Genomic DNA, 20,853 nt, shown 5'->3' with positions numbered 1-20,853 from the left:
TAATATATGGAGATAGATATGATTTACAAAAAGGTGAATTGATAGCAGACTACATTTTCTATTAGCTCTAAAGCTGAATTTATTGTCGCTGGGTGTTCTGATCTTTGGTCTGCTTTTGTTCCGTGAATGATGAATGTATTGACTTGTTCGGCTGCTGTCAGATCTTGTAAATCACTGTCTCTAAACTGGATCAGTCACTCAGGTAAAAGAACTTTATTTCTCAATGTCAAACATTTAATATTTATGCTGAAGACGTGGTTTGCAATCATAAAGGCAAGAGAGTAATTTGAGCATTTTTTTTTTCTTTTCCATTGAAATAGTCAGCCTTGTTTGATGGTACGACTTGATTTCTTTTCCGCATGTTGGAAGGTCAAACAGATATGATTCACATTTTTCTGAACCTGATCTTCCTGTTGCTGAAACCTCATCTGTAATTCCTATGTGCTACAATCCAAACCCCAGCGAGCAACAAAGGAGCAGAAAGTGGCAAAGAGTAGTTTGAGATATGTAAATGTCATCAACATCATAGAGGGAATGTGAGTCAACCTACCAGCAGAAAGCAACTGAATGGGTTATGACAGCTGCTGTACCATATCAAAGAGCATTTTGCAGCACATCACAGTGCATGCTTATAAGAATGATGAAGGAACTCAACAGAACTTATTATTCTAATTTATGGGTTAATGGACTGTTACATTATGTTACATTACAGCTTCATGATATGGCTGCAAAGATGTATTCCACTTTAAAGGTGTCTCTGGTCAATCAGATGCTTCAGTGGAGCCAAATGTATTCTGCAATGAAGTGTACTTGAACAATGAAGCCAGCACCAAGGAATGAAAGTGCTCATGGTATATAACTGAGCAGTCTTAATCTGTGGCACCAGACACACAATGTGTAGCTAATAACCTTTGTCAAAACAATAAAAGTAAGAAGTTTGCCTTGAACTTGTTGCTGACGTTTCAAATGCATTCAGTGCTTCAAGTGCAAGCTTTTGGTGATTGCAATTAAAAAAAAAAACACAATTACCTTGTCACACGGATTGTGTTTCAACGGTACAGCAAACCTTTTGTGTCACGTTTCCATCCTACCCTTTCACAAGCTGACCATTTAGGATTGTCACTGGCTTCCTTGATGTCTAGAAACTCCATTTGCAGCAAGAACTAGTTTCACCTCCTAATCTTTCTGAACCAACTTGATGCCCATAACATGAAACAGCTCACATTGTTTAGCTTTTAAAATATTTTCGACAAATATCATGAACCAGTTCACCCATTGATTATTTTATAATGTAGTAACTACCACTCGACTTTTCGTAGCTTCTACCGCCATTCAGGTTTATAATGCTAAGAGAGATCAGAGCCATATATCAGCAACAAATTTACTCAAAAATTTAAATTTGCGATGGCCTGAAGCTAATAGCCACACATCAGGTGCATAGGAGTCACTATGACCTCAAAATCTGAGGGGAATTGAAACAAATATTTTCTTATTTCCTCCTATTTGCAAAGTTCTTAGACTACTAAAATAGATTGTCATGTTGAAAGCTACCCTGTTAATTTCAAAGTTCTCTATAAAAAGTTAAAGCAACTCATTGACACAGTGCTTTCAACTAAATCAATTGTGTACACACAGTACTACAGTTTAGTAATATCATTAGATTTATTGTAACATGATCGATGTGAAGCCGCTATTGGGTCTTCACAGTGGAATTATGTTTTGAAAAGTAATACAGTTGGAGCTATAAAAACGGAATACTCAGTTTTTAAAATCTGAGAAATGCAGATTCACAATAGGGACATACTGTCTTGTTAGAAGTTCTGCACTTAATGTGGTTTTGTTGTGTATGTAGAACTTCAAGACAGCAACAGAAATCCAACTCAGCATCTACATCATGTGTCAGCTATAAACAGCTCAAAGATGCAGGTTTCCCCTCTCCTGCTCACACTTACCATCAAAAATGCTGAAAGGACCGCCAGTGCCTTTGCAGTATTTCCCTGAGAGAGTATTTTTGGAGCAGAAGCTCTTTTCAGGCTTTCATATCTTCTTTCTTCCTTCAGTCCAGTTTTAAATTTGCCCCCAGAGCTGTTTTTCCTCGAGCGTAGAAAGGGAAAAAAGGCTAAAGAAAAAACGATGGCCTGATGGAGCTGCATGCTGTATATAGCCGAAAAGCTAGTGGCCCACTGACCTCAAACCTCTATAATGGACTCAGCACAGAAATATGAAGCTTGCGACTTGGAGGCACTAACCCTGGAAGTCAGCATTTCTGGGTGAGTGGTCAGGCATGCATCCTCCCCAATGGACTATCTTGTGATGATGCTCTGTGTAATAGATGTAATCACTGTGTGCTGTGATACAGCACAAAAACACACTACAAAATGTCCATATCCTTTAAATATATAGTGAGCTCATTGTTCAATACCAAAAGTACGTATTGCAGAAATTTACTCTTTACTAAATAGAATTTTTACTGTTTAAGCAAGAGTGAAGATATGTAAAGCATGAAGACCTAAGCATGAACAATGTTTAGACCAACACTGTCTGGACTGGAGTGGTAAATATCTAATTAAATATCTTTCAATCTCAAAAATATAATCTTTGCTAAAATATCTAACTCCCTCCCATGATGTAGAAATTAAGTGTGTGTTATGAAAGAACTGCTCCTGAAGATGTCTAAGCTCTGATTTTCTCTTCAGCACAACAGTAACAAATGAGTTTTGTAATAGTTCCAAACTCTACTTTGTGTGAGAAGAGACCTACTGGAAGAAATATGTGATACTTTTAAGAGTAATTCTGGGGATTTTCACTTTCGGGTAAATAAACTGAACTGAATTTAATTTAATATCATTTAATAATATATCATAATTTATCATCCCTGAATGACTGATCCTCAAAAAAAAAAAAAAACTGAATATGATTATTAAAGAAAAAAATGGTAGAATGGATGGACCTGTCTTTAAAAATGAGAAAATTCTAAAAAAAAAAAAGAAAAAATAATCTCCTCATTTTGGCTCATCATCTCAATCTCTAATGTCATGGACTGTTTGCAGAGTTTGCCATTACTATTTGTTGTGGTATCTGACCTTGGATGCTCCAGAATGTAAGTTTATTCAGTTTATCACTTTGAAAGGCCAGTAAAAGACACACAATAAAAGTTCATGGCTCAAAAGTCCACTATCAAGGCCGGTCAAGCGTACGCTGCATGCAAATTATCCTAAAATGAGAGTATTTTTCTGCCCTACTGATGAGTTTATCAATAATAAAAGACTCCTCAGAGGAACCGCTGTTGATTCTCGTGTCATGTTAATCATCTCATTTATGGAATATGACCCTTTTGTGTGTTCTCTTCCATCCAGCAAATATAGTCAAAAAAATAATGATCATTATGGGACTGGTTAGATTTCAAAGGCTCTGTTCTTAGAAGTGTCAAGAATTAACTTGTATTTCTTGTATTTGACAAAGAGGGGCAGATGTAATGATTATTATGTATATATATATATATATATATATATATGTGCGTGTGTGTGTGCTTGTGCTTTTATAGCAATTTTTCTTTAAATCATACAAAGTTCTGGACTCTTGGAGAAGGAATTATCAAGTTAATTTCAATTGTAGAGGTCAAACTAATCATAGCTTTGTGTAGCAATTGATGAATGCTAAATATAACAGTTCCAATATCTTCATAGACCTTCAACATTGTTTTTCCCTACATCTGTGGTTGTTTGATAATTTGTGCTAAAAATCAGAAATCAGAAAAATCTGAAATCCTATTCTAAGGTCATATATTTCTGCAGGGGCAACAGCTTCTGGACTTGGAGCACAAGCTAACTATCGCCAAGGAGGAATTAGAGAAGACAGCCCTTGATAAGGTGATATAATAAGGATTTGATGTTTACGTTGCTCAATAATACCTATTTAACCTTTCTGAATGTCTGAAGCAGCTTTGAATATCTTAATCTGATCCATTCAAATGCAGCAATTAAGAACTTAAAGAAATTACATTTAAATTGTTGAATGAATAAATCATGTGCACCAAAATAAGCAGCATTGTTTAGAAGTAGTTTCTGAACAGAAGAGTAAATACCCAGATTTTTCTCCTAGTTTTCACACCCAAGATTGTGTTTTCATACTGTTTAGATTCAGTCATTTAGAGACATGCTTCAAGTTTAATTGGTAAGATTTTTTTTTTTGTCATTTGCACATATGTTTGTTGACATATTGTTAGCAGGGTTTAGTTGGATGAGCTGAAATTGCGTGAAGAAAAAAAAATGCAGATTACAAAAGAAGGTAATTTTGCAGTTCATCTTTTGGAGAACTGACATCAGGGGCTGTTGTAAAATAATTATACCTATAATTCTGTCTGTTATTACTGATTAAATGTAAATGATTTTTTTTCTACTGAACATTTATTATGCCGAGTTTTTCTTTGTGTCTTACCTAACAATGCCTTTTAGGTGTTTGGCAGTCACTTTATAGCATGACCTCTGGCTTTATGGCTCACGTACATTTTTCATGCGGATGGAAGGAGAGATTCAGGTGTCTTCTGTGTGTAATCTTTTGCGGGGACAGGAGTCACAGCTGAAGGCACTGAAGGACACAGTTCACATCTGCTTTTCAGCTGTCCTGCATAACCAGCCCAGCAGCAGCCACAGATTCCCCACCTCCCCCAGCCACCTATTCAGATACTCATCGCTCATCAACAGCTCCAGACTCACCTTTCAGCAGCCACATGCTAAGGTATTCAATATTTCACACAGTTCCATCTGATTTAATGTTATTCCAAGAGATGGCCTGGGCGTTGTAAGAAACTCAACCTTTTTATAATTGATGAATGAGTAAAGAGATTGCTCTGTTAAGCCTACATCTGCTGTAGATGAGATCCACTTGTCCTTGAACAGGATGTTTCTTTCTCAGATGTCAATATAGACTCTACCAAGCTGTCTTTTACACTGGCTTGTATAAATCGTTCTATTCACTCTAGAGAAGAAAATTAGAATTTTAACATTCTAAGATTACAAGTTGCTATTTTCACTAGTGTTTTATACATTAAAGACTATTTACTGTATAAAATATGCATCAGTGGAGACCTTTAACACAAAGGCTCAAGACAACTGGTAAAAATAATATTTTCCCCCATTGTCCAACATTAAGTGAGTTAGACTGATTACACTTCTCACTACAAAAACTTGTTTTACCTCTTAACATCATTTATCTATCACTGTGTCTAAGTCATTGTCCAACATTTCCTTAAATATTTTACACTGTCCTTTTATATTATTATATCCTTAACAGGACTGATGAACTTGATGACTTATTCTTAAATAACTTGCTGTTTTAAACCATATTTTTGGAACACAACAAAAACAAGAAAATGAACTTGAACATCTCCACATTAAATGAAACTACTTGGTGGCTTGAGATTTTGATTTGGAAACCAACCAGGCTCCTTACTTTGTACTTGTCCTGGTTTAAGAGTAGACTCAAAGCCTACCTGAGTTACATTTGACACATAACGTTTATGTTGAATATTTTTCAAATATATTTTGCTTGTGAATGACTTGGAATTTCCCATGAAGAGCTGAAGAGTGGCACGAGAGAGTGTGATAATTTGTGCTGGATGGATGGTCAAACACGGGTTTGAACAACTTATGCAGACCCTGTAGTATGCAAAGCAGATAAACACAAATAAACCATTCGTATCTAATCCGTTCATGGCATTAATATTCAAAAAAATAATAATTTTGGCCAAGAAGACCATAACTTACTAAAAAATTGAAGCAGGTTTGCTATTTTAATGCTTGCCAGGAGAAAATAAAAAGTATATCTTGACGCAGTTAACAAATTGTAGGTCCCTGAGAAAAAAAGAAAAAAAAAAGTTCTGCCTTCACATTGTTCTCAGTCAAAAATAGTTGAACTGCAACTTTTCCTGAGTTTTATTATGTTCCTTCATTGCCATTGCAAAATCAAGAGGGAGGAAGGACCCACCATATGAACCCAATCACCAATAGCAAAGGAGAGCTAGATCTCGACTATCAGCAACAATAGCTTTTGTATCCTAGCAACAACATGCACTCAGTAAAAGCAGCGTTGTCAAGGGCATTGATGTATCGGCATTTTTTCCCTTTACTTTCTGTGATCAGTTAGTCACCCACCTCTTTTAGAATAGCCTTTTATAGCAAGAGCAATTAAAATTCAAATTTCATGATAATATTCAGTTAATGTCAGTATTGGAAAATGCTTAGTCTTGACAATATTGTTGAAAAAAAAGTTCAAAACTGATACATATAATGGATGAACATAGACAATACCCGCATAACTGAGCTCTTTATGCATGGAATTTAGACCTTAGATTTTTATTTACATAGCGTCATCCGAAGGCACTTTGCAAGATAAACAGATGAAATTAATTTCCAGTTATACAGAAATATGCAATGAATTACATTCATACCAATCCAACACATTCATATAGACAGAGAAGATTCACCGTCACATCTGCAGTGTAATACAAGATAATCTAATTCAGCTTACAAGTAGTTAAAAGTTATCTGTGTGAGGAAACATAGCCAGTTACATCCAGTCATTGACTTTACAGCAATCTCTCACACAGAGCAAACATGTGGCAGTAATAAAAAGTCACTCCCTTTTCACCGTAAGAAAGCCCTAGTCAGAATCAGTCTATGTTTCAGAAGCCATTTTCTGCAACCAACTTTGAGTTTGAGAAGACAGACAGCAGACACTCAAAGAAACACTAAACATGCACAGAGAGAGCTTCCCTTAGCAAAAATGTCTGAACACACAAAACAATGGCAGGAGTAGCTCTGCTAGTGGCCCTGTGTGAAAAGCAATAATCGTTAAACAGGTTTAGTGATGGCTTACTAAATCAGTGAGATGCAACAACAGACCAGAGTATGATTAGCTACAGCAGTGCTTGTTCAAAGAAAATTGAAACAAGTCAACATTAAAAAAGGAAAGCAATTGTTTCTCAACAACATGACAAGGGGACAGTATATTTTTTTCCTCAAACCAAATTTTGAAATACATCATTTAAAACAAAACACAATAAAATGCTTTTGTAAGAGGTTTGGCTTTAAAATGTTGTTTTCTCTTTTTTTAAAAAAGAAGAAAATGCATGGCTGGATCAAAACCTCTTTAAGAAAAGAACCACCATGCTTTTTGTTTTGCAATCATTTTCCTGTATCCCCCGTTCATGTCTAAAAACAGACATGAGAATTTGCAAGTGCCTTGTGACAAAGTTTCGTCAAAGGGAAACATGCATACATTTACATCACAAATCTGATGCAAAGACAGCAAAAATACATTTTCCTCAAAATAGTTTTAGTGAAATAACTTTGCAAAACTTAATACATCAGGGCCCTGGTTTGCTACTTGTTCATTAACATGCAAAACGTTTTGCAAATACTTCGTGCATGACAAGTTGCATATTCTGGCAGTAGTTATACTAATGGAATTAGCATTTTGTTTCTGTTCAATATCTTGATTCAAAATGCACAATTTAATTTTATAACAAAAGTTAAAAAAAACTACATATAATTTTGCAGTGCTTCCACATTTTAAACAAGCATGTACAATTGCTCTGTTATAAATAACAATGCTTTTACTATGATTTGTGTAAATAGTAAAAGCATTTACTAGATTTTTGTTATACTTGTGGTTTCTTGTGTTGAAATGTTAAAGTACCGATAATAGAAAAGGCTTTGATACTTAAAAAAAAAAATAAATAAATAATGTTCAGGGACAACACGTGAGAAAAACCCAAATGGCACATTTATAGCAATTTTAATTATTGTGCAAAGTCCCTGCCAAATATTTCAAATTTCAAAAATAATCTTTGCTGTTGTCTGTTAGATCAGAGTTAGAGATATGCAGAATTTTCTGTGTGTGTCTTTGTGTACAAAATTCTCCCACAAGCTTTTACAGCAGGTCAATTTTTCGTTTTTCATTGTACACTGTTTATTTAGATGCATCCAGACTAAAATTCATTTCAAATTGAAACAGTGAGCTTTGGAACATAAAGAAATATACCTTTTTGCTACAACATTTACTTCACTGCACATCAGTGTGTACATAATGTACAAGATGCCATATGAACAGAAAATTGTTAGCTAATTATAACCTCTTCTTCAAGTGGCTATTTGTGAATTTAGTACCTTGAGTATCACTCTCTAGAGAGAAATAGGCCAGAAAATAATTACTACAGAATATAAGAGTTGGGCCAACATGATTTCAGTGGTGTTCAGAATAATAGCATGTCTAACTCAGGCAGCAGTTTGGAAGTTTGTACTTGCCTTTGTAGAGGGTGATGTAGCTTTTAATATAAAATTCAATTTCTTTCAAGCATTATGGGAGTTTTGCTATGTTCGTGCGCCATGAAAATTACTCACTGTCAAATAGTCTTTGTTGGGAGTCTCTTTAAGTCAAGGTCACAGCAGATTCAACTGGGGCTTTAGGATTTAATCCTTTTAGAAATAAAACAAGGTGACTGCCGTGGGAGTCATAGTAAATATAGGATTTAGCTTTCAGTGTAGATATTGCTTTTTGTTTTCTCTGGAAAACACTGACATTTTACGACCAATATCAGCTGTCTAGGTTTGATCCATGCAGCAACATTGGGCCTTCAAAAATACCCATTCTGGCTGATATAAAAATACAATTCAGAAGAAACAAAAATATACATATAGTTGTTATTTAATAAAAATTCAGTTCATGGTTCCAGTGGACGTTTTGGTTCCCCTCAAGCAGCCACGTCAACTTCAATCAAAGATTGTATTATTTGTTATTTTTGAAAAGCATTCACTTTGAAATCATCAAGCAGGCCATAAGATTGCTGTGTCTTATCTGCCATGATCCTGGTGAGCATTGCTGGCTTTAAGAGGATTTTCCCCCTCAGAGCTGCCACAATTCACTGTGTGCTTATTTTCGTGGGTGGTGAAATTTGACATACCACTTAAACGGTTCCTTCTAAGTTTTCTTTATCTTTAATCATCCAGATCTCACCATGACTACCACGGTGGCATTGCTGCTCCTCTGTTGTGGCATGTTAGATCACAGTAACCTCTAATTGAGGAGCTGTGTACATGTAAATTCTGGTAGCAAAATGTAAGGTTTCATTATACAATAGAAAAGATCATATTTCCCCATCATCCTCCTTTCCATGTTCAAACCAGATAAAAATAAACATCTTAAAAAAGCAAAGATACGTAGAAAAACTCAAGAAAGCAATGGCTTGATTTTTATGCTAACAGAGTTATTACTTTCCTCTTCATTAGCATACAAATGGCAGAATTTCAGTTGTGAGCATTTGCTACTTTGACAGGCTGTCTGATAAATCCTACTTAGCCCCCACTGTAAAAGTTGCTGTGCTCCATCTGTCCACTCTGCCTGTGCATGTGGAGGTGGGTCAGGCCTCGTTTAAATCACTGCCAAATTTAACTCACATTAGGCATTGAAAAACAACAAACAATACTTACTAAGCTTAGAAGAGCCAAGTGACATACAGCTGAGTCACAAATGTCCAGAACTTGACTTTGTGATTATTATCACATGATCACTTTCCTATTACAAGCTATGAAGAACTCAACAAAGTTACTCTAAGATGATGAGTTTAAGCATTTTTAATATTTCAAAAATAATATAACTCAAATAATCTAACAGCCAAGAGAGCATATGTTTAGAACAAAAGAGGGCAGGAGCATAAAATAGTATCTAATCATAAAATCAACAAGGAAACTGAAGAATAGGGAAACAAATTTCAGAGAAAAAATATGCATCTTGTTATTCATTTGGTTATATGCATCAGATTCTGCTGAAAGAATTTGTACATCCCTCCTGTCCAGTAATCTTGACTTGGATATTCCTAGCATGACCATTACGGCTCAGTGACAAACTCCTGAGGAACTTAAGAGCCATAACAGAAAAAATCAACCTTGATGTCCAACCTTCTGTTTCTGAAGTGATCTCCAAGGCATACAGAGCTGCTCTCAGACTGTGGATCACAAATCATGTTGTACAGGAGGTTTGTTGTTGCTTACATTCCACAACAACTCTGAACTGTCTTTGCCTGTCTGGTGTTAAAACCCCAATGAGCAGATTTCACAAGAAATGGCAAACTAAATAAATGTAGCCCAGACTGCTGTGTCCTTTTATGTCACTTGACACATGTCTACAGTGCCTTAAAAAGTATAACGAAACAGTATTTTATTGAAATACTGTACTTTCTAGGTATGAATAGGTATAAATCAATTGCTTTTTGTTGTTTTTTTCTTTGTTTGTTTTTTTTTAATATGGCTTGCATTTGTATCAATGTCAATTTCTTGCAGAACGACCTTTTGGTCTGTCTCTAGCCAGCATAGCACATCAAGATAATATTATTTTTTTTTTCTTTTTTTGCAAATTCTTTTTTTTAAATACCTCAATCTCTGAAAAAACATTTGTGATTAGCAATTTTTAAGAGTTATCACATTAAATTGCATTTATACAAGAGTTTAACTGTTTTTGTATAACTTCGTGAAGCATTTGGTTTTAATCTCACCTGGCTATACAGAGTCCAACTAGCAGTGGACTAGAAAATAGCTAAACAAATTGCACCAAGCCACCCCATACCACCGAGTGTAACCGTAAGCATTTTGTGTCAACTGCTGTGGCTGTTCTAGACGTGGAGGAGTTGAAAGCACAAAAGGGAACAAATCAAGACACAGGTTTATATATGCTAATGACACCTAGACCTATTGAATTGAGTCTTATCTGGAGAGTCTCAAAATTAGGGTTCAATGGAATGGAAAAGAATGTTACTTGGTTACAATTCAATCCCAATAGCCTCCTCATACAAAAACCTTTTCAAAAAGCTGAGTACAATTTGTGGCAGTGATAAGTGCACAGCCTTTCATACAGTGGAAACTAAACTCCTCTGCACTTTATGATCCCACAATGCATCACACAATGGCTTCCTCAGTCAACACTCATTTCATTTGTTAAAACCCAACATACACTGAATTTTATATTAAATTAACCATCTGGATGATTATAATGAATTATTGTACAGAGAGCTCATTTTGTCCAGCACTTTGTGAATATTGTGTGTTACATTTGCTGCTTTTCAACACAAGTCCTTCTATGTGTCAATTACATATATTAATATAAAAGTGATATTACTGTAAAATCACTGATAGTTCCATATATGTATTGTTATATTGGGTCGGTGGAAGGGGGATGGGAAACCCAGATATTTCTCAAACCAGTGACTCCCTAATCCTGGGGACTTCCAAGGTATTTCCAGGCCAGAAGAAAGTAAAATTATATTGCAATACTTAAAATAAATCAAGAACGAAATAGATGTTCCACGTTTGGGAGCATTGTCTAACTAAAATCTAATTTTGCTTTAAAATCATTTCATGAAGGAATGTTTGTTTTGTACCATCAATCTTTCCAGTTTGAGCTCCAATCATATAGTCTGAATAAACATAACCCTTTGGCTTGGCTTAATTCCATAGATAAGACTGACAATCTCACACACGGACACACATGAAGACTTCGAGCTGGTGAAAGATTCATTAGTGCGAGGATGCAGAGATCAGCAACATTCAAATGGAAGTTGCTTCATATTTAACAGTCTTGGGGGGAGAGCCAAGGCTTGTGGTCCAATAGTATGCAATTTTCATCAAAGTGATGGGAGATGATTCATTAGACGCTGAGAGCACTGTGCCAGAGAAGATAACTCAAACATTCCACTGCTTTGCTCTCCTCTGTGCACTGGTGTGATTATTTCTTTGATTAAACAAATAAAGCATATATATATAGATACAATTTTTAAAAATAAAATGATTCTCAGAAATCCTCCTGATCAACATTTATCAAGTGAAATTGTCTACAATTTTTAAACATCCATAATTTGTCATTTATAGATGACATAAGGATTGAGAGCTCAACATAATTCACCTGCAGATTCCATGAAGATCCAAAATGTCTGCTTTCTTAAATATTCAGTTAGCATTGAATAATAACAAGGTCAGCTTTAATGTGACCTTATTATTAACACATAAGTACTTCACATCCTTGAGAGTTGGAAATGCAGAGCTCTGGCAACTCTGATTTGTTTAATAAGTACCTCTCAACATCAGAAAAAAAAATCCAGAAGGACATTTAAATGCTGAAAATAAGGTCCAGCTTTGTTGTGTATAAAGGCTCTAACAGCGGAAAATGTTTTACTTCCAAGTTTGACATTTTCATTACTTTCTGCTTTAGTTTGTGAATAAAGAGTGACTTTTCACTGTGTGAAGTTTGATCCTGGGGCCTGCACACACACTTCTGGACCCATTGTAGAGAGTGAATATAACTGCAAGCTATGCCATTTTTAAAAGCATCAGTCAGCTTTTCCAATGGATGTAGACTGACTCATTATGTTATAAATTATATCACATGATTCACTTTTTTTAGATTTTACAGTGGAATTCAATTTACTTTGAAACTGCTGAATAATAAATGTTCTCACCTTAAACATCAGCTTTTTTTTTTTTACTGGAAGACCACTTCCAAGAAAATGACATGTAAAACTCTTCCCTTTTTCCATTGCATTTCAAAAAACTGTGGCTGATTGAGACAGATCCTGTCAGAAGTTTTAAAATTATGCATGAAATGGCTAAAAAGTGGTATCTTCCTCAAGTAAAGTCATTTCCACTGAACCTGCTAAAAGGATGTTACTTCAGCTGACAAAGTCGGAATGAGGTTTGGCAGTGACAAGCAAAGACTGCCTGCCTTCATTTTGCAGCTATCTTACTTTAAGCTCTCAAGAGACCAAACCTGACCTACTTTAACTGTATGCTTGTTTGGAAAACAAATACTGAATACCAAAATTTCTTTTTTTAGCACAAATTTTTGTCCTCACCACACAACTTGTAGTATAAGGTAAAAAAAAAACAACAATAAACCAAATTTTTTTAAGTCCTCTTTCAAAAGTGGATTGCTCCCTTCAGATAGGGGGTCTGACTTTAAGTATCTTGGTGTCTTGTTCATGAATGATGGTAGTATGGAGAAGGAGATGGGTCGACTGACTATGGCCTCATCTGCAGAAATGCAGGCGCTGCTGTGGTTTGTCTTAGAGCTGGCCCAAAAAGTTTAAGTTCTCAATTTATCACTCTGGCTTCAAGTCTCACCCTCATAACTTCACAAATAGTCTTGATATTGACTAAGATTGGAAGAAAATGTGCTTCTTCCATAGGAGCCATACAGGCACTCATTCTCTGCGTCAAGATAGGTCAGTTAAGGTTGTTCAGGCATCTGATCACCATGCATTCTGCCAGTCTCAGTTTGGAGGTTTACAGTTTGGAGGTTTATGCAGTGGGAAAACCTGACACAGGGGCCCGTTCTAGCCTGGAGTGTGTCCTTGTATAGAGGGATGTGTGTTTTTTTTTTCACCCTATTGCACCTATTTTATAATGTAAACCACTTTGAACTGCCCCATTGCTTGAATGTGCTTGACTTAACCTTTTCCTGATGCTCCCTCTAGCTTCATTTCAGCTGGAAATGTCTGTTTGTGGTCAACATATACTCAATAACACTTATTATTGTACATATGTTTTTGTGTATGACTGAATGCTGCTCCTACAAAAAGCAACATTTTCAACATTCCCATATGTAATTTGTGTTAAATTCAGTAAGGGTCACCAAACCCCAGTTGTGATTGCATGTCTATAGTCTTGCTGTTAATCTTTGGTTGGCTTGTCTCACTTTGGGACATGTGTATGTTAGCTCAACACACGTGCAAGTCAAGCGTCTTATACTTGTAACCTGTTGAAGCAGCAGAGCACAACAGCCAGGTCAGGAAGCTGTTTTGCTTTTTCGCATGGCTGCTGTGAAGGCTCAGAGTTTGAAACATTTTCCTGGGAGCCCACATTCTTGCAGCAACAAAAAAGCTCATTATCGAATGCTGTTGTATGGCGTTTCTGGAATGTTGACCAAACAGAAAAGAGAAAAAAAAAATATGTGATACAACCTGAATTGAAAAGTGTACCCTGAAACTAAAGCAAACTGAGCTGTGGATTTTGTGAAATATTGCACCTCTATTCCCTCTCCATTGTATTGTGACATTTTGAGGTTAGATATCCACTTCAAGTCAACCTGCAATGGCAAAATTTAGCTTCAAATAGTAAACATATTGTAAGTACTCTGGTCAAGTAAGTCAAAATCCTTTTCATCAGAGCTGTTAAATGCCTATGTACTTTTCTAAACCTAACATAAAGAGGTGTCTACTTTTCTCTTCAGGATATCTCCAAGGTTCAGAGAATTGTTTCCTCCAGTAAATCACCCATGAACATCAGGGAAATAAGAAGAGAGAGTGTTGGAGTTAAAGAGTGCCAGATGGAAAAGGTGAGCTTTTGGAGTAATTAATGGTAATGGTCTATTTGACTACAGGCCTCGTATTCATGAGCTCCATCTTTTCATGAAATTCAAGCACCTTCATCAGAAATCAGATCAACCAATTTACTTCAAGTGCCTTCATTAGGGTTAGCAAATTGGCCAAATTGGCTAACTTACAAGATCTTTAGCAAGTTTCACCTTGGTGATGAAATTCTTTCAAACTGTTAAAGATTAATTACGGTAGATTTTTTTTTTCTTTTTTTTTTGCATATGGTTGAAAAGTAATACAACCTTCTAGGTGTTGTATTTTTTCATTAAATAGACTTATTTTTTGTGCATTATTTAGAGATGGCATTGTGGACGTACTTTGACTTTGAATGTATTTATTCAGGACCATAAACAAGGACATTAATCTCATCAGAAAAGAGATGCACTGCACTAGATTTAGTTACTGGCTGATTTCCATCTGTAGTCCTTAAGATAGACAAAAAAATATATATATATAACATATAAACACAATATAAATCCACAATACATGAAAGGATGTAAAAAAACAAAAGCTCTAACATCATAATCATAGTTGACATTATCAGAACTGTAAAAATAGTCCTGAAGTGAGCCATGCACTCAATCTTTTTCTAATGAGCAGTTTATTTTGCCTTGGGGAAAAGGATGTTCATCGTTTTACAGTTTGTCATGAGAAAAATCCATTTTTTATATGCTTATTATTTGATTATGGGTCCTGCTGCACCAGCTTTTGTTGTCTTCCTCTTGAACAGTGCCTGTCACTGTGGAGAAAATAAGACCGTCGCATGTTTAAATGACATGTTTTAAGTCTACTCCCACACAGCCTCTCTTAATTAAAAAAAAAAAAAAAAAAAAAAACCCACAAATTTTTTTTTTTTTGGAAAAACCCTTTTTGGGAATAATTGGGTTTGCACTCTGGTCAGTATGTTCCCTGATAATCCAGAGAAATCTTTTTATAACCAGCATCAAAAAGTTACAAGCGCTCTTCTTTTGTCAGTAGTCCTTGCATTTGTTCTTTAAACTTGACAGGAGTCCCCTTCTGTATATTCATTAGGCACAATTAAAAGGGCAGGCACCTATCTGTGTGAGATCTTTCAGCTGAAAATGACTGTCAGAGTTACAATCAAGCTGTGATGTAACAAAATTGGCATGGGCAAGACCGTGTGAAGGTCCAGATCTTCAAAAGAATACTAGAAAATGTGCTTTATTGAAATCAAAATAAATCTAGAACAGTTCCTAGATCTGCTTACCCTGCCAGATTAGGTAATTAGAGTGAAAAGGTTTCCCACAGTGGAGAAGGGGAAACCTCACAGACCGATGGCCATTGATGCATTATTTGACCAGTCAGGCTTTTGTGTTAGATTGGCCTGGGAGAAGCCATTGCTCAGTAAAAGACACATGAGAGACCACTGGGAATTTGACAATAGCCAGCTGAACACCTCTCAGACTGTGAGGCAAAATTCTCATTTCTGATGAAACAAAGATTGAACTATTTGTCCACAATTCCCTACACTGTGTGTAGAGGAAAGAAAGCTGCAGATATAATACTATCCCTACAGTCAAACACAAGTGCTGTAAAGTTGTTTCTATTTTCCTTTTATAACTGAGCTTGGAAAATAATAATAATGCAATAAAATATAGCCCTGTTAAACAAGAAAGATGAATTTAGATTCCTTTAGATTATGTCCTTCACTTCTTATTTGTTTTGTTTTAATTTGGGAAGAGAATATACATTTGTCCATTTGTATTTTGTAATTAGCAACAACCTTTTTTTTAAAAACTGAATACAATGACTGCTGTAAAATCAATTATTTGTAGATTTAATTTTAGATTTCTAACATATTGACTACTTGCTTAAATCACATTCTATCTGGTGAAAGAAAAATCAATCAATGATTATGATTGATAAAACATTTTGCTCACTGACATGGCTGTGCTCACGTCATTAGTTTTTAATCTAAACAGAAAGATGATACAATCACTATCTGCAATGTACTTGTGTGCTCTTGCTTTTCTCTAATAGACCGCAGGTGAATGCTTCCAGAATCAGACGGATGGATCAGCCCCAGAAAGCAAAAGCCTACCAGACATTCAGGTATGCTGTGCAATACTTCATCTGCCAAAACTTGGCTAATTATTAATTACAGAGACTATTTTATGCTTTGGGTTAATTTACTGCATCATCGAGTAGCCTAGTCAGTGCATTTTTTATAATTGCTATTTAAAGAGGAGAGATGGTAATTTGTGGCTATTATATTGCATATCCTCCATATTCAGGCTGTTGGCTATTTACATCATAACCTTTATAGGACATGACGATGATATTATCATAAAAATTGTAAAGAGAAGGACCCAAATGTAGAGACAAGACATCAGACAAGTTGTTCCAAAATTAAACTGCTTAGACAAGAAAAACAAATCAAAAACTCAAAGTCCTGGGAGAACTTGAACAAGAAAACATGAACCAGGAAACATGCTGGATGTAACAGTAGGGTTTGATGAGATGAGAGATGTTGAAGCTGGAGAGTTGATTACTGACAAGGAGCAGGTGGTTGATTATAAACCAGGTGTAGCTGTGAGGGAAGGCAAGTAACTGAAGTGAGATGAGATGAAATGGGAGAAATGGCTGACAGAACACAAAAGGAATGTGGGAGTAGAAGTTAAATACCAAAATAAAGCAAAACACAAAAATATAATTCCAAAGATCAAAAATTCCAATTAAACTCAATTTGAAAGACTTCTTTAAGAAAGACAACCTAAACGTAGCTAGCAGGATGACTACATAACTGATGACAACCGCTAATCAAAAGATACTGAAATAAAAGAAGAAACACCACCTACATCATATTGCTAAGAAAAGGCAACCAATCCAGTCAAATCCAACACTCAATGTGTCAGTGACATCTATGCAGTGTGATTTTCAATGGTCTGCCAAATTCTATGCATAGTTGTCTCCGTCAATCTAGTATTGAACTGAGTCACACCTGTTTGGCAGATGGCAAAACAATGCATCTCATTTTAAATGCAGTGCAATACGTTGTAACTGAGCAACTGTCTCCCATTCCAAGTGGCAGAAGTCCATATTTAGAACACACATGCCTAGAATTCAAGAACATTTTGACACAGTTCCAATGGACACATTTGACTTTGTTGGTTTGATTTATAGTAGAAAACATGTTTTTTTTTTTTTGTTGTTTTTTTTTTTGTCTTCATGTCATGGGAGCCTGGGTAGTCGATGTGGAGAAAGAGATGTTATTTTATGTGATGCAGAAGCATAAACGAGTCAGTCTACATGAAGTGATTCTGTTTTGTTTATGTTTTTTTAGTATAAGTCAAAAATAACATCCAAAGAAATATCTATTCATTAAAAGTCTAATTTTGCCAAATATAAATGCCTACGTCTTTTTGCAAAAGTGATACGTAACATCTTCCCCTGCTTTCCAAACCTTTCCATTGTTTCCTTTATTGCATGGGAAATTTTTCAAATTGGCTTACCACAGCAAGCCTACAATCAACTCCTTCCCCACATCCCTCATTCACAGCCCTTTTGCCATTCAGGGTGTAGTAAACAATGTGATTAGTCGTAATTTGCATTCTGGTCCCTGCGGATCAATCTGCATCAAGGCGCTCTTCGTTTCAGTCAGTCTACCTTCATTATGTGTCCTCATGTTCAATTTATGAGACTGAAAACTTGAGAGGCTCCTAGCTTGATGTGAAGATGTTCTTTGAAGGGTGGACAAAGAAAAATGTCATAGTGTGACTCGGGACTAGATAAAATTGAGTGAATTGTAGTCTTAAGATCCACATAAACTACTTGCCATTCTTACTAATAAAACATTCAGATATTTTTTTTTCAGTTTGAGAAGAGTTTTATTCTGCATGAATTGCCTGTAAGGATACATGTGTTATTGGCTTGAACAATAAAATGCCTTCAGTCTTTTGCAGTAAAATGTATTACTCATTTAATGGGTTGGAATTTGAGAGTCTAACATTTCCCTAGCATTTGTCAGCAGTTCCTTATCTCGGAAACATTATCTCACTTTCCCAAAATAATGGCCTAAGTCTAAAAACATAATCACCACCTCATTTTTGCAAGATTATTTAAGAGGGGAAAAAAACAAACAAAAAAAACACTTTTGGCGTCACCTTATTTTGTGATGATAACTTCGGAAGTAACTTTGCGCTTTTTACTTCCAAATTGATTTAAATCTTTGGTAACTAAAATGCATTTTGTTGTGATTTTACAGATTTTAGACTTTAGAAGACTATAAAGAAGAAGGGCCTGCTTGTGAAGTGAAAAGAGAAAACAAAGTTTCATTTTCTTTATTCATCAATACCAGTCTGGAAATTGAAGCATGTATCTGAGTTAAGCCCCCTTCACTCTGCCTCCAGCTATACTCATATTACCTCTATCTAAGATTCAGTATAATTAACTGCATCCAGAAGAACTCCAAGTTATTTCTGTCCAGATTTAGTTACTCAGAAGTAACTAAATCACAAGTCAGGACGTGCAAAGGACCTTTGTAATAAATGGAGGATTACTTCCCAGCAGGGGAACAACCCTAAACATACAGGCAGAGCGGAAGTGACAAAAATGCAAGTTTGTAGTTGGCAAAGCTGATAGAGAAACACCCAAAATACTTGTAGCTGCAATTGCAGCAAAAGTTAGCTCTATAAATATGTTTACTTATGGGGCAAAAAATAAATGCACAATTCACATTCCAGATTTTTTTTTTACTTTCACAACACCGTTATGTGCTGCTTTGTGTTGCATAAATGTAATGAAGCTGTAATCATCAAAGGGTTATGAATACTTTTGTACAAGCCACACTCGATGTGGATTTGCAGTGTATTTATTTTATGAATAAATGAAAAAAGCTACTTATATGCCGGTGTGGTTGGGGGAGTTTTACTGCTGATAAATGAGACGTATAGAGAAAAAGGAAATACCAAAGCACACAGGGCTGTTTGTTGTCAGGAATCCTCATAACTAAGTGAAATGCCCAATTTTCCATTACAATTAGGTGATAATTAAATGTACTTTTTTTTTCTTTGTTTTTCTGTTTAGCTTGTATCATTTGGTAGGATCTATACTACTCATTTTCATTTGCCATTTTTCTGGCATTTTGTTTCAAGATGAACATTTAATCTATAGTCTACTGCCAAGCAGAGCTGTGTGTAACTCTGTTTCTTAGCAGTCAGCAAGCCTCAAGGCATTCTCTGAAGTGACACTGGTGAGCACTAAACAGATGCTTGGAGGATTTTCTTTTTCAGAGTCTATGTGTCATCTCTGTCACTGCCAAAGATGACTTAAATTATTAAAATGGAAGAGAAGGCTGCTCTTGATCCTGAACTCGAATCACAAAAATATAAAGATTCAGTTTTAATGCGTTGTGAACGATGGACACAAATTGGAGAAACACATGTTTTCAAAGTGACTTATTTTATTTGTAATGTTTAGATGTTACATCCGTTAATAAGAACTTTGAGTTCTGTTCACTAATGCACAGCATGAGTAGTGACCTCTTTTTTCAGTCAACCAGATTAAGTCCATGCATAACTGCATCTTTAGATTAAAACCCTGCAACAGAATTAACACTATTTTGTGCAAGTTTTATGATTTGTCATAGCACACCAGGAAAACAACTATAACATGAAGACCTAACACAATTGCACATCATCAGCTTGGAAGTTTGCCTCCATCCTGCACTAAGAGGGTGTGATGGTTAAATTGGGTGCACAGCATTCACACACAAGCAGCAAACAATAATAAAAAAAAATAAAAAAACGGAGCAGCCAGAGTTTCCACATCAATAATTTATGGGTGAAACACTTCTCACCATCCACATTAAAGTACACAGCATTGCACAAACTGTTATTTATCTAAGGAAGCCATTCACCAAAAGGAGACGATACTACTGGCCCTGATGTGGAGCTGCGAGAGAGATCAGTGCATATATGCTGCCTATCAATGCAAGCTCTAAAATGCATACTTCAAAAAAACAATTAGTATCAGAGAGCCTGAATTAATATTTAAAAACTGCTTTACATTTCAGAAATATTTAAATTTCCATTGTACTGCTGAACATGGCAAAATTAGGGAAGCAAAGAGAAATAAATCTAACAGCCCATGCTATAATTTACATTAGGTAAAGCAGTGTAAGGTTCAGTAAATTGTTTTACAATGCAAGACTTATAAATGACATAGATTCAGTGCACACAGAGTGATATATTTCAGGTATTGCTTTAGTGCTGATGGTTTTGGCTAAAGAAAATTATAAACTGTGTTTCTCAGAAAATTTTAATATTACATGAGACCAATATTAAAAAAAAATAAATAAATAAATATATATATATATATATATATATATATATATATATATATATAATTTTTTTTTTTTTTTTTTTTTTAAAAAGAATTCCCCACCTTCTAAATTTATATAAAAGTTCTTCAAA

The 20,853-nt window shown here is 35.4% G+C and overlaps 1 protein-coding gene across 1 annotated transcript in view; it reads left to right on the top strand.

Annotated features, from left to right (window-relative positions):
- The window catches only part of luzp2 (leucine zipper protein 2), a gene marked incomplete at its 5' end in the record, with an annotated part of 92,156 nt that overhangs the window by 64,412 nt on the left and 6,891 nt on the right, over nt 1-20,853 (top strand). Inside the window, 4 exons of the mRNA XM_015044966.1 lie at nt 3,795-3,869; nt 4,570-4,737; nt 14,275-14,379; nt 16,421-16,492. Of these exons, the coding sequence (XP_014900452.1) occupies nt 3,795-3,869; nt 4,570-4,737; nt 14,275-14,379; nt 16,421-16,492 (420 nt within the window). The remainder of the gene's footprint in view (nt 1-3,794; nt 3,870-4,569; nt 4,738-14,274; nt 14,380-16,420; nt 16,493-20,853) is intronic.

Source organism: Poecilia latipinna, unplaced genomic scaffold (assembly GCF_001443285.1).
Source record: "Poecilia latipinna isolate Pla-1442-1.1 unplaced genomic scaffold, P_latipinna-1.0 Scaffold698, whole genome shotgun sequence".
Lineage (NCBI taxonomy): Eukaryota > Metazoa > Chordata > Actinopteri > Cyprinodontiformes > Poeciliidae > Poecilia > Poecilia latipinna.
This window is presented reverse-complemented; position numbering and strand designations above follow the sequence as displayed.